The following is a 15,338-nucleotide window of genomic DNA, read 5'->3' on the forward strand; positions in this document are numbered from 1 at the left end:
GGTTTCAAAATGCCCGAGGTTCTAACTGTTCATAATATCTGTAATCAAATCTTAGCCAAGCCAGTACTGGTCACTCTGAAACAGGATGTACCAGCCATGCCTGTTCATAAGTAGATTTGGAAAGATTAGATTTTTATCAGTAAATGTCAGTAAATATTGATTTCACCATACACTCACAAACCAACAAAAAAATGTCCATCGATAATTGAAATTTACAGATAGGCGAAGTTAGAAAGATGCTACTTGAGAATTTAGTTTGATTTAAGGGTATATAGACATGTGATGCTGACAACCTGTGTTTTAAAGATTGCAAAGATTTAACTTTTTGAATCTCAACATCTGTCTTCATTAAATAATCGTCTGACCCACCCATAATCTCCCACAAATTTGAAAATATAAAATTGATAAAAAATATAAGGAAAAAAAAGGCTCTGAACCCATAATTTTGCACAACTCAGAACATTTTAATTGATAAAAATTGAAAAGAGCTTAAATATATTACCCATCAAAATTATTTAAAAAAAATTAAAATTGAATTCTGCCAAGCCTATCCATAAGAGATACCATCTGTCATCATTGAACTGTACTTTTTTTAAAATAGCAATTGCAGAAAAGCCAGTCTTGCAGAGCTATGTAGTGCTGAAATGCATCAAAAGTTTCAGAGCTCTGTCCTTATCAGGCTAACGCCTCTCATTCTAAGCGAAAAGTCGCTGAGCTGCACTTTGTTAAATTTGAACTTGGGTCCATCATCATATGACAGTTCAATCAACTCTTTCTTTTCCTCAGCTGAGATGCCATCTGGCAAGGTGTCTTCTATTGAAAATGGGTCTCTGATCCTTACTTGGGCACCAGGCAACTTGAGCTCCAAGGTGCTCTTATTCCCAGTTCCCTTTGAGCCAGAGAACTCTGCCAGTCCCACTGCAGTCCCTGGAATCTCTGGAAAGTCCTTCCTATTAGTCTCCTCATGTGCGGATCTCAACTCCTTCCCTGGGTTCAGGGACCCAACGGCCCTCCAACTTGGGCTGTATTGTGATTCTAACAGGCTTCCATCCCAGGGAGCCTCTCTCCTGACTCAGTGCTCCCCTGCAATTGTCCTCTCCACACTGTCTGCCTTCTTTCTCCTCCTGGGAGTCACTTAATAGCTGTGTTGTATATTAAAGGAGATAGCTACCTGATTAACAGCTCCCCATTCGCCAACTAGTGTGCTGCTCCCTTGAAGCAGATCTCTGTTTCTACAAAGGGGCTATATATTATGGAACAGAGATTAGCTGGCCCTGGGTTCCACTACTCCTTAAAGGGGACAGTCATCGTGTACCACTTCCAACAAGCTTAGGTCTCACAGTTTGGGGACTGTGAATATATAGCATAACTATTATACTGTGTGTGAAGATCTGCAACACCAAGTTTTTGAGGACAGGTAAGAATGTCATATAGGCCAGTCTGATGGCTCTGAACTAATCATGTGATTTGGGGACCAAGTTCCTTGAATCTATAGGTGCTCCAAATGAGCTCTCCAACCTGTCCTTGGGTTCCAAACACTAAGCCAGCTCTGCAATAATATGTTGTGGTATTAAGACCCTCTAGTCTGTCTGATGTTTCACCAGATAATAGACTGGTCTGAGCCAGTGCTGAAAGTCTGGCAAGTGGCATCAAATCATGTACATGAATGCCAGCATGTGGCCTAGCACTGCAAGATATGTTCATAGTGTTGTAGCTGGTCATGATAACTAGAGCATGAATGAAAGCTTATAGTGACTGGAACCTGTCCTTGGGCAGGTATTCTTTTTCAGACCTGGAGTCAATCAAGGATCCTATGAACTCTATCATATGTACTGGGGTAAATGATTATTTTCAATTCTCTAGAAAGTCCAGCTGGGTGAAAAGAGGTAGAGCACATTACAGGTTTGTTACTGCCTCCCACTATGATGTACCTGTTATCTGTCAGTTATCCAAGTATGGGCAAATGCAGACTGCTACCATAGCAAGGCATTTCATGAAGACCCTCTATGCTGTGGAGAATCCAAATGGCAGTGCCTTGTACTGGTAATGATTTGACTCCACTGTGATACCCATGCACTACCTGTGGGCTGGATGGATGGCTACATGGCAGCAAGCATCCTTCGAGAGCCACAAATTAGTCTTGAACCTGACAGGAATAGAAAGATTGAGGCAACTGCTGCCATCCTGAATCTGAGGTGGTATATACGTTTGTTCAGTCTCTTCAAGCCTAGGATAGGACAAAAACTCTCCGTCTGTATTTTGGAGGAAAGTACTAATGGAGTAAAAACTTTTCCATATTTCTGTGGAATCTCTTCTATGGCTCCTAGACAAAGTAACAAGGGCACTTTTTGTAATAGGCTTTTGAGGGAAGGGAGATACATGTGGAAGTGAATAGGATAAGAAGAAGTTACTCACCTTGTGCAGTAACGATGGTTCTTCGAGATGTATGGCTGCTACACTGTAGGTATATTTGCTCCCCTGCACCTCTGATCTCACATTTCAGGTGTTCAAAGGATGGTCTAGTTAGGTCTTTAGAACTAGACTGAGGTCCCATGTTGGAGTTGGGTGTCTGGTGTGCAGGAATAGTTTTCCTATGCTCTTGAGGAATCTTCATGTTGTTAGATGGGTGAATACCAAATATCCATCCACCTGCTGGTAGAAGGCCATTATGGCCCAAAATGTACTTGGAGTGAGCTAAGAGAAAGACCAGCTCTTTTAACATCTAGTATATAATTTAGGATCAAGGGAAAGGAGGAAGATGTCAGAGCAACTTGTTTGGAACTCCACTAAATTTGGAAATGTTTCCACTTTTGCAGATAAGTGCGATGAGTCGTAGATTTCCTACAGGGTAGTAACACTTCCTTCACCTCCTTGGAGCAGCAGCTCTCTCTGTGTGGGAACCACAAAGAGCCAAGCCTGAAGCCGGAGGATCTGTAAGTTGGGATGATGGATCTGTCCATCATTTAGGGAGAGTAGGTGAGGAATGGATTGAAGAAGAATTGGAGGACACATTGCTAGCTATGTCGTGCATGGGTACCACACTAATCTCGGCAATGTGGGCACAATCAGTATAACTCTTGACTTTTCCTGAATTATTAATAGGACCTTCGATATCAGAGGGAATGGAGGAAAAGCATATAGCAGCTCTCTGCCACATTGAAGGAGGAAAGTATCTCTTAGGAACTGTTTCCCCAGTCTGGCTCTGGAGCAGTAGCGAGGACATTTCTTGTTCCGGTAAGTAGCAAGCAGGTCTGTTGTTGGGGTTCCCCATCAACTGAATATGCTGTGAAGCACTGTTGTGTTCATTTCCCATTCATGATGATGCCCAGTTCCCAGAATCACCGGGGTGTTCACCTCCAGCTTCCCTCTCAGCTCCATCCTGTTCCAGTAAGGAGTCAGACAGTGACCAAAATGACAACCCCTCTCTGGCTTCACACCTTGAGCTGTCTACTTCCAGTTATTTTTACTTATTTAATTTACAAACTTTACTCAATATTAGTGAAAACTGAAGTTCTTATTTTTTTAAGATCTCCTCAGCATTACTGTAGAACCTCAGAGTTAAGAACAGCAGAGTTATGAACTGACCAGTCAACCACACACCTCATTTGGAACTGGAAGTACACCATCAGGCAGCAGCAGAGACAAGACACACACAAAAAGGGGTGTGTGTGGGGGGTGGGGTGGGGGGAATAAAGTAGAGTACTGTGCTAAATGTAAACTACTAAAAAAAAAAGGGAAAGTTTAAAAAAGATTTGACATGGTAAGGAAACTGTTTCTGTGCTTGTTTCATTTAAATTAAGATGGTCAAAAGCAGCATTTTTCTTCTGCATAGTAAAGTTTCAAAGCTGTATTAAGACAATGTTCAGTTGTAAACTTTTGAAAGAACAACCATAAAGTTTTGTTCAGAGTTACTAACAACCTCCATTCCTGAGGTATTTGTAACTCTGAGATTCTACTGTACTTTTTTCTGTTGCCACAAAGCTAGCAAGATAAAGCTAGAGAGAAAATAAATGCTACTACTAATCACTCAGTCCACAAAACTCATCCCTGTGAAGCTGTCCATAATCCCTCCTGGCACTCAAGGTATTTTTGCCAATGCTCAGGCCACGTGGAACAGGTTGTGGGAAACAGAAGGGCCAGCTAAGAAAATGGCTTCAAACTTGACCTACTTTCAAAAAATAAGACATATGGAATGCCACACTTGATTACAATGATTTGGCCAATTACAGCCTTATGGGGCTGTATGATGCTGAGTGCAGTGTCAAGATCAGACAAGCGGAAAGCAAGGGCATATTTTCAAAACAACACTCGCACGCATGCCCTTCATGCTGAAAACACCCCTGACAGATTTCAGTTTTTTACTGAATCCAGAGGAAATTTAATACAAGTACATGATGTAACCAAATTCCCAAGCACTACAGACCAATTCCCTGAGGGGAACTGTACATTAAAGTACATTGCTCACAACTGGTGAACAACAAAATATATGCGCAATGAATGATAAACCCCTTTTTAGTATTTATGTAAGAAAATATGAGAATCAAGAATGGTGCCAAATGTAAAAGATGTGAGGTAGACAATTGTCATGCTTTTAACTCAGATAATGCACAAATACAGGAAGATATATTTGTAATCAATGAGGCTGTTTGTTTAAAGAATAAATCAACTCATCTTTGTAGAGGTAAAACAGAAAATACTAAAACATTCCTGTGATGGTTTATTATTTGCATTTAAATGCACATTAACACTGACAGCTATGATGTTTAAAATCAATAGCAATGTTCAATATATTTAAGGTCTTGTGCTTAATTACAACCCGTTACCTTAAATACAGGCTCTGTATTCTAGTTGAGCTTCCTCTCCCAATCCTCAGACATGCAAGAATACATACCATTAAAAACATGAAAACAATTTATTTTCTTTGCTGGGAACTGGATCCTATGGAAGTTTTTAAGTCGGGCAAGCATTTGTAACTGAGAATCCCCTCATCCCTTCAGCATGCTGTTTGTTTGGCCTCTGGAAAAACAGCATGCCACCAGTTGGAAAGACACATTCCACAACATCACATACCTGATAGACCACCCATATCACAATAAAAAGGCAGAGATTGACAGACAAGAGTCCAGCTGGAAATCAATTTGGCAACTCTGTCTTTTAAGGCACGCTGAACATGTTTTTATTAGAATGTATCACACATAGATAACCAGTTCTTCCCTGCTTAATAAATAACAGTTATTTTCTGAATATATGATGTCCCAGAATTAGATTAGTCAGCTAATGGCCTGAGCATGACATCAGAAAGTAGCTTCCCAATTGGTTTGAATTATTTGCTTTCTTCCCTCATGAAATATACAGTTTGTGATTGGGAGGGAAGAGGAAATGGCAAGTTGAGGTTATACTCTGAAGCTTCACCACCAATATTGTGGAATTCAGAGGAGCTAGCTACATTCAGCCTTTAAGGCTGATGGCAGGCTCCAGGAATGCAGAGAGGTTTGTAAGCAATGATACTAGAGTTAATCCTTTCATAGAAATGGTCCAGAAAGATCTTAATATTTTACTTGGCTCTAAATGCAGACCACATTACTGTCCCATCTCCATAGTTATTTTTCCCCCCCTCCAAAGAAGCCATATGAAGGAACAGGAATACTCAAAAATTTAAGCATCTCCATCTACTGAAACACGCTGAATACTAGTATTACAGATGTTACCTAATGAGGTTCACCTAAGGGAACTAAGGATCTAAAGTTATAACTCAGGGACTGCATTGTGCAAACAAGCTTTATCGTCCAGCTTGGAAAGGATTATTCCAATAGATTTTTAGTTGAACATCTAGAAGCTATTCAGACACTTCTATGAACTTATAAATAAACTGCTCAACTGCTCATTGAGAATGCTCTGGATTTTAAACCAGAGATGCAGGTTTAAAATCCAATGACAGAACAGACTCTCGTGGAATTTTTATTTTTTAACACGGAAAAGATGTAAATTTAGAGATATGGACATTTACTTATTTCAATGCATGATTCAGATTAAAGAATGGAAACTACCATGAATTTCATATGAGCAACTCAGAAATATATTTATGCTTTAGCTATTTAATACACAAATTACTCAGAGCATATTTTACTGTTTAACATTCTCACCATCGAATTTAAGTTTTGTGTATTCTTTTCCATGACTGACATCTAGTGGTAGCTCTTAAAAGAACCACTACAAGAACTCCATAATAATTTTCACACAGACCAGTTTTATCTTGGAACAATATTCTACTAAACTACAATGTTTTTCCATAAGTGACCCTTCAATTCTGCAGTTAGAATAGTTTATGCATTATTCTTTGACAAGAAAAATATTGCATTCTCTGAAATTAAATCAGTAATGGAATAGGGTTCACAAAAGAACTAGGTAAATTCATGGAGGACAGGTCCATCAATGGCGTCCCTAGCCTCTATTTGCCAGAAGCTGGGAATAGGTGACAGGGGATGGATCACTTGATTACCTATTCTGTTCATTCCCTCTGGGGCACCTGGCATTGGTCACTGTTAGAAGACAGGATACTGGGCTAGATGGACCTTTGGTCTGACGCAGTGCGGCCATTCTTATGTTCTGTTCAAATTGTTATCTACTTGGAGAGTTCCTCATAAGCAGGTTGACATCAGATTAAAAGGACTGCACAGCTGAGCCGTTCTTTACTAATATCTGAGTTGTGAGTAAGTTTCCTTCTAATTTTAGAGGAAAGTAAAACATTTGTTTTTATTTAAGAAACTATTTTGATGGGAGTGATATTTTTTATAGTAGTATCAATAGTCTCTCCTGTGGCAAGAGTTTAGGGGTTCAAATCACGGGCCTTTCTTCCCAGGATCTCCTCATCATTTGCCAGCGGAAAGGGCTTAGTGAGCAAAGCAACACCTAGATTCCCTGAAATCATAGTTTCAAAGTTTTGACAGGATTGATTCCACTCCATTCATTTTGAAAGAAAAATGGAATATCATGTTATTTCTTGTGTATGAATCACAGATGAGACATTGAGTTGAATATGGTCTATTCTGTGCAGACACTAATGATTCTGTGGAACTTTCTTCAAGAATTCGAGAAATGGGAGCCCAGTGGAAGGCCTCATGTACACAGGGAAACTGGCTATCATAGATACTGCAGAATAAGAAAAGTTCACCATGTAGACACTACCGGGGAACAGAAGTCACTTTTATTCTGGAATAATTACTATGCTTTAAAAGCATCAAAGAGTCTTGTGGCACCTTATAGACTAACAGACGTTTTGGAGCATGAGCTTTCGTGGGTGAATACATCCGACGAATACACCCACGAAAGCTCATGCTCCAAAACGTCTGTTAGTCTATAAGGTGCCACAAGACTCTTTGCTGCTTTTACAGATCCAGACTAACATGGCTACCCCTCTGATACTACGCTTTGTAAACTGACTTACCCACAGCCAAAAACTGGGTGCAGTTCATCTTGGTGTGTGTAAATCCAGGGTTAAGACAGACTTGACTATTAACAATGTATTTTCCTTTTCATAAGGACAGAAGCTAAAGGATGTACTCTCTATTTTACAAATACTCCAGATCTCCGTTGGTTAGGTGTTCCAAGCACACATTTTGCATTTAGTTTTATATTTGCATCATGATTATGTAAAATATTTCTAAGTTGTATCTTTTTTAAGATGAAAAAGTTATTCGCCAGTCCTTATTAAGTTAAACAGTTTGTACTGAAAGATAACAGATCTAAATAATTCTTAGAATGAATAAATGGAAAAGAGGAAACAATTTTTCAAAGTTGAGTTCAATGCACAGTGTAAACAGTAGTAAAATTACACCACCAGTCTTAGTTACAGCACATTTACATTCAAGTGCAAGCAGTCTGTGCCTTCAGGTTTCAATCTTTCAAATAAAAATTCTCTTGTAGTACTACATCTCCACCTGGAGAGGTCATTCATTTACAACTTGACCTTGCAGACCAGGGGAAATACTCATCACAACATCAGAGAAACAATTATCATAGTAGATTTTTCTCTGCATATCCCCAGGCATGCAGTTCCTCTTCTTCTGCACAGTACACTGTGCCAGCCAAGATCCTCAAATCACTGGTACCACCTTATGACATTAATACATTTGATTCCTTTCAAAGACACTTACAATTTCTTCATTCTATTGGTGTTTTACACAGTCATAGGAAAGGTATCAAGAAATTCTCATAAATAAAGCTGCAAGACATATTAAAAATTTTGCATTGTGCTCTGGAAGGCTCAGTGATTTAGACTGGGATACAGACCTTCACCCTTGATCCAGATCAGGTTAATAGCCAATGAGAGAAAGCATTACCTCAGGCCTGTTCAGTAGATTATTTTAAATAAATTGATGGGTTTAGTATATTTTCTAAGGGATGGGTGTCCAATGTTATAGAGCCCATACTACATATTTGATAGTTACAGCTGTAGTGTTAGCCAAAAGGCCATACATTAAGTGATTAAGAATACCTTCTTCACTTTTAGAAGTGACACCTGCACAAAAGGGATGAGGTGGGAAAGCTTGCCTTTTCTGTGGCTAAATTTTGTAATTCTCAGTGCAAGGATTGTCTTACTCTCTTTGTAAAGTGCTATGCATATTTATTGTGTTTTACAGCAGTAATACAGGATTTTCTATTTCAGGGCTGCCAGTCTAGCACCTTTATTGAGCACTAAGCACCCCTTTAAAAAAAAATCTAACACTTTCACATCATAGATTTATCCATTTAAAGTTTCAAACTTACAAGTCTTTTTTTCCTCAAGATATCATTCAGAAAAAATTTCAAATAATATTTTCACTCTGAGATCTATTATTTATTGATTTATTGCATTTTTAGTGTGAATTTCACTTATCTAGAGGAGAGGAGTCATTTAATAACTTTTATTCCAACCATATCTTCTTGGAATCAGCAAAACTCCCAGTAGACTTAACTTTATTTCCCCACCCAAATGCCAGTCTAAGTGCCCAGCTTTCCTGACGCTAGATTGTGACCTGAACATTCATATTGCCTCAGTTAAAAAATTTGTTATTGGAACAGTGGAAAGTACATGAAGGTCTCTGTCCACAATGCCTCACTAATCCTGCGATCTGCAAACAATGTGTTGTTTCTATGCACTGTAGCTAGAGAAAAAGTATTAGATAAAACTATAGCAAAACAAGAGAAGATTCTTCGAAATAAATTAAAGCCCTTAGTTCACTCTAACCAACCACCATCCATCACAGATCAAAATGGTCATGACTGTGATAATTATTGATAACCACCTATTATGTAAATACCTCATTTCCATATTCTAGCTCCCAGTCCTAATTTTTGTTTTGCATATCAGCTAGTAAAGAAGACACATTCAGTATTTGAAAGATATAAAGTTGTTTTTCTATACATTTAACTATCAACCTGTGAGAGTTAACTAGGAAATACACAGGCCAGCTCCAAGGATAAGAGAGCACTTCAGCTCCTGTAGCCTTCAGAGACAAGAACCTGAAAGGGAGTGTTTCAATTTTGGTATTGGAAGTCCATCCGATTAACTTGTAGGGGGGTCTCCATTTCCAGCATATCTACTAAGTGCAGTCCCATTTGTTTGGCAGAATTTGGATGAGACTGAGCCAATACATCATGATAGATTCCAGCTGTGCTAACTGTTGACAGAGGCAGCAGGTTACGTTTGGCTCCTGGAAGGATATTGCTTCCATTCCCAAAGTCAAAATTGGAGATTTTCAAATACTAAAATAGCTGCCACAAATCTCTGTGGGACTCAATATGAGGATTTTGAGGATCATACTTTCTGCATCCATAAAATAGGGCAAAAGCTAGAGGGATAACAGCCATCCTTTACAATGTTGGCCCAACAGTGCTCCACTTTTTAAATTTGGATTGCAGCTCTAAAAGAAAGACTTCATCTCCAAAGGAAGCCAGTGTTTTATTGATTAAAATATATGAAAGCTTTGAAAAAGAGTAGAATTAAATGGAAACACTAAAGATTTTTAACACTTGGACTTTCATATTTATACTTTCGACTCTCAGGAAGCCAATTTATGTTCACATTTAGATCTTGCATAGGCCATGTTTTTCCCCACTGTCATAACTGCCAAGAACAAGTATAGGCACTTTCACTTTCTTATCTTCAGTTGACAAGAACATAGTTATTGGCTAATACGATAGGAATTAACTTGCAACATTATATTTTGAGAGGTTTTGTTCTTTATTTGGTATAGCAGCTCACTTACTAGGAGTCTGGTCCTTGAACTGTGCCAAGTCACTACCACGGGGGCAGTTTACACCCTTCTTCTGTAAAATACTTCTTTATGTCTCCCTGTATACATTCTAAAGCAAATATTGAACAAGTTCTCTTGACCTACATATATTATTTCTTCCTCATAATCCTAAATTCCACCTACTTGTGATCTTGTAGACTCTGAAAATATTCCCTGCTTTGGATATCTGATTTTTTAATGAGGAGACAGCCAATATCAGAACTGCCAGGAATCTTACTACAAAGCACTTAAAATTAGATTTAGAGGGGTCAGTGATATATCAAACCCTTCTTGTAAAAAATGTGAGACAAGTATGCAGACACAAAAAGGTTTAACCATCTTTTGATGTGTGAACAATGTATATACATAAAAAGCTCTTTTCCATCGAAGGGAGAAGAGACTATAAAAGTCAACAACCGAAAAATAAAAAAAAAGAAGAGCAGGAAGCTAGGCACAGATGAGTTACCAAATATGGGATGAGAACACTCAGTTACTTGCATGGTCACACATTACTGAACTGAAGTCTCCCAGGAGCTGAGATGAACACTTAACATTTGAAATAAGCAGACATCTAAAAATCTGTTAAATTCCTCACCATTATTATATTACACTGCGCATCGATCAATTAGTTCACTAGTGACTATGTTTTTACAAGGTTACTAGTAAGAACTCTTAACCGAAGCTGAAGAATGGAAAGGAAAGATGGATTTATGGTTCAGGCACTGGACCAGGACCCAGGCAATCGAGGCAATTCCCAGCTTTGCCACAGACTTCCCATGTGACATTGGGAAAGTGACTTATATCCCTCAGTGCCACACTTCTCTATATAGAACAATCTCATAAAATATGTTCCTATCCCTCTACATTCTTATTCCTTAAATAAGAGGGTTAGTTTCATTGGCAATGAAGAGACTTCTTGACACTACTCCCAACCCAAATCAGACAGGAAAGATGCAGGTAATTCCCACCCCCATGATTCAAACACTTTCTTGATGATGCATCAAAACTAAGAGGTAAGGTTCATTTTTCTTCTGTGTGGTGCCAGTGATATCTTCTTCAGCATCTCTAGCTAAGAGACAGCCAGCACTGTTGGCACAACACCAGATAAACATGGAGGTACAATACAATGATGCTCTATGTGCTAACTTATATGACTGCAAGACAAAAAGCTAAAAGATAGGGTATTTATATTGCACACCCCTTTCCCATTTCACAGAATCTTAAAAAGGTGGTAGAAGATGTTGCTTGTTTTGAAGGTAAACCATCTGGTTTAGGAAAGGTCCTAAAGCAGATGTAACTGTAGCCACATTAAGCATTTTTAGTGTGTAGCAAAGATCTGAAGCAATTAGTTTTCTCTTTGTGTAGGTCTTCCAAAGAGTTTAAGAAACACTGCCCTTGAAGGTCATTATCATTTTTAAAGGCTATCAATGATTTACATGCTCAGAGCCCATGTTTCTTTAAATGAAAGCCATTTCGATGAGCTTTCTCCAAGTTATCTTCTTATTCCTTCACTGTTAATTAAGTTGAAAACTGCGTTAGGATGTTGAAGAAGCAACGCAGAAGCAAAAGACTCCTTTATCTGTTTTCTCCTTGGCAAGATACTGTATAAAGTGAATCTCAATGAAAAAAATTAGTAGATCAAGCATATTTATACTCTCTCCTACCTTCTGAAGGTTAAAAGTAAGACAATGAATAAATGAGAGAAAAGGTAGGTGGGGTAATATCTTTTATTGGACCAACTTCTGATGGTGGAAGATAAGAAGCTCAAAAGCTTGTATCTTCCACCATCAGAAATTGGTCCAATAGATGATATTCTTTCCTCTACCCTGCGACCAACATGGTTGCAATAGATAGCACTGCAAACAACCATGAATAAACTTCAGGCATTCCTATCTAGTCTGAAAATCTAAACAATTCTCAATGAGCATTGTACATTTCTAAAATTAAAGTAGCCAGCTGGAGCTTTTCCTTCAAGATACAATTAATGCTAGCTTAACAATTTTCCTCCATTTGCTATCTTTTAAAAGCTTATAGTTTTAGTTCCCTTGGCCAATTCTCTCCCCACCAATGGACTTACACAGTGATAGATAAGTTATAATTCTTACCTACAGCCAGTGCTGCTCTCTGTTTTTGGCCCCCCGTCTGTAAAAAACAAACATACATACATTATGGAATAACATTTTCTGCATCTAGATTTTATAAAGCATTTTAATAAATATTAAATGGTTATAAAAGCCTATGTTTAAGATGTTTAACACACACTACCTAGCTTTATAAAAAGAATATATATCTGTTTGATCCACTGTACTGTTCTCTTTTGAAACTGCTGAACATATAGAACACCAGCGGTGAACAGTACTGATACCTTTTACAAGTGTGGGGGTTTTTTAACCAAGGGCTCAGTACCACATGCTAGTTCGTTTCACTGATAGATATCAGAATAGACCAAGCAGTTCCGATTATTTTGCAACTTGGATTCAAAATTTGTTTTTAGAGGAGTTTGCTAGCTTTAATTTAGCCATCATTACGTTAATCTCTAGGCTCTCAATACAAATAAAGGCAAAAGTTTTCAAATACTGTAGGAGACTGAGAAGCTTTAAAAGACACTAAGTATCATGAGACTCTTCTGAAAATAGAAGATCAGAAGGTCTGGCTCCAGTGCGCAGAACATGCTTCTTTTAGGAGTCTGTACCCGTGATAAATACATCAAAGGGTTACATCTGTGCAGTGAGGAAGGCTATATGGCTCCTAAACAGCTCTAGTCTGTGCTATATGTTATTTTCATCAACTATCGAACATTTTAGGGTTAATATAAAAAAGAAACTACTAAAATATGTTAACAGCATGCCTCAAAAGGAAGCAAGGAAATCCACTGAATCCAATGCAGATCCCAAGCTAGAATCTGCAATATTTTCTACTGATAACAGTACCAAACAAGAACACTCAGCAGGTACTGTAGCACCAGGAGAGACAGGGATGGAGGGAGAAAGAGGAACCTGTTAGCCCCCTGCCCGGCAGTACCCAGATCAGATACTAATGATCTCAGACTACTTTTGTGTGTGCGCATGTGTACACATAGGCAGTGTTTAGTACATTAGAGCCCCGATTCCTGACTGGGGACTCTTTGTAAGTGAGTAGCATCTACTTTCTCCTCTGACTGGCTGGCTACTGGCTCCTGCCCTCTTTCTTACAAATAACAACCAACATTAGCTGCTTCTTCCACTGATTCTCAGTCTGGAGGTCACACAGTGGTTTTGAGAGATCATGACAACCTCACCTTTCCTCTCATTTTTATGCTTTCTTAAAAAAAAATGTTTATAGCCTTCATAGTCACAGATATAACCTCGAACCATGAGTGAGCATAAACCAAAGCAGTGATGCCTGTCTGAATCTATGGACAACCTGAAATAATACCTAAGACATGTGAACTGTCTGAATTGTTTCAGTCAGAGCCCTGTGGACTACACAAATCTACAACAATGGAATTTGGCATTTTTCCAGTATAACATAAAATCAGAACTTTTGCCATAGCATTTGCCAGTTTTCTGCAGCCAAGCACCTAACATTCTGTTTAGTCTCCCTGCTCTGCTGGGACCTGCCTGCAGCTGCTCCTTGCTCTCCAGTTTTCTGCTCGAGGGTTAAATACATTGGACTATTGTGCATGTGCCCTACCCTATTCCATGGAGCCTGGCATCAAGGCTAGGCTTGGCAAGCCGGTCAGCTGACTGGTCAAATAATGTCATCTGCCCAATAACTAGCTCCCTATTATTTGACCACTTGTCAAATACTCCTGTAAGAATGTCCAGATGTAGGCAGTGGCCTATCTTTTTGATTGCACCATGGTGTCATCTGTTACCAAGCCTACTTAAATGTCTTGATCCATACCCTTTACTATATGCTAATGCCACCTGTTGGGAAAAAGGTGAACCAACTAAAAGCTGAGCATCTTCTAGATGTGTCATTAAATCTTCTAGAACAAACAAATTATGTATTATGTATTTTGATATCATTCATGTACATGGCAGTTTTCAAAGCACAGGAAACAATTTAAAAGACACGCTTCCTGCCCCAAAGAAACTAACTCAGAAGGGAGTGGGAGGAGAGGAGGGTTCAAAGTCATTAATCCTCTCTTCCAACACAAAGAGAAAAAAATGTCCAGACATTAAGCCTCTTCCTTAAACAAAAGTATCACAGCTTTTAATTGCCCCAGCACCTCCCCCGCACTTTCAAAGCAAACAGCCCATATTAAATGCCCATGTAAATAAACCGCCACTCCTCCCGTCAATGAATATCCCATTCGTAACCTCCCTCTCGCCCACTTATCGTTAGAACCTGCAGGGCTGGACCGGGGGCTTCTCAGCTGCTGATGCCTCCGCATCACCATAGGAGGCTCAAGCTGAGCTTCCATGGGAGGACCCTGTGAGGCTGGGCTTGGCAGGAGGCACAGGCCAACAGGACCTGAGTGGTGGCCCCTCACAGCCCTCTGAGTGGCCAATACCAGTACTTAAACAAGGAAGCCATGAAGGGTAGATGCCTGAGCAACAACACAGACTGCCTGCCTGTCTCTGCTCCAGATCCCTGGTTGTGATTGATCCTAGTCTCCAGCTTCTGACCCTGGTTTGTCCACATCTTTGATCTTCGATTGCTGTCTGTAACCCGGCGCCTGATCCCAATCTCCTGGTAACCTGACCCTGCATGCCTCCAGACACCTGATTCTCAGTTCACTCTCTGGCCTGTCTCAGACTCTGTCTACCAGTACCCGACTCAACCTGGATCCCAACTTTATGTCAAAATGGTTCAAAATGTTAATGGTTTAAATTATTTGACCATTTTTGACCAGTCAATTGACCGATTATTTTTGGACCAGTCAAATGCCCAACACTCAGCAGGGAGATTATGATGACCTTCCCTTTCCTATCATTCTTCCTTCTTATTGATGTGTTTCTTGCAGCCTGATTTCCCATCCAGACCAAAGCATGAACTAGAATGCTAGTCAGCTTCTACAGCACTTCAATGGAGTTGTCACAGCAGCTGACAAAGGATTCTATGGAGCGCATATGACTA

At 39.3% G+C, this 15,338-nt stretch overlaps 1 protein-coding gene across 6 annotated transcripts in view; it reads right to left on the reverse strand.

Annotated features, from left to right (window-relative positions):
• Window positions 1-15,338, reverse strand: part of CYRIB (CYFIP related Rac1 interactor B) — a 140,662-nt gene that overhangs the window by 47,789 nt on the left and 77,535 nt on the right. For 5 of the 6 annotated variants that reach the window (XM_039522336.1, XM_039522335.1, XM_039522338.1 and 2 more), the window contains exon 3: window positions 12,380-12,416. In XM_039522336.1, coding sequence (XP_039378270.1) covers window positions 12,380-12,416 — 37 coding nt within the window. The remainder of the gene's footprint in view (window positions 1-12,379; window positions 12,417-15,338) is intronic. The other variant, XM_039522339.1, reaches the window with a different exon arrangement.

Source organism: Mauremys reevesii, linkage group 2 (genome assembly GCF_016161935.1).
Source record: "Mauremys reevesii isolate NIE-2019 linkage group 2, ASM1616193v1, whole genome shotgun sequence".
Lineage (NCBI taxonomy): Eukaryota > Metazoa > Chordata > Testudines > Geoemydidae > Mauremys > Mauremys reevesii.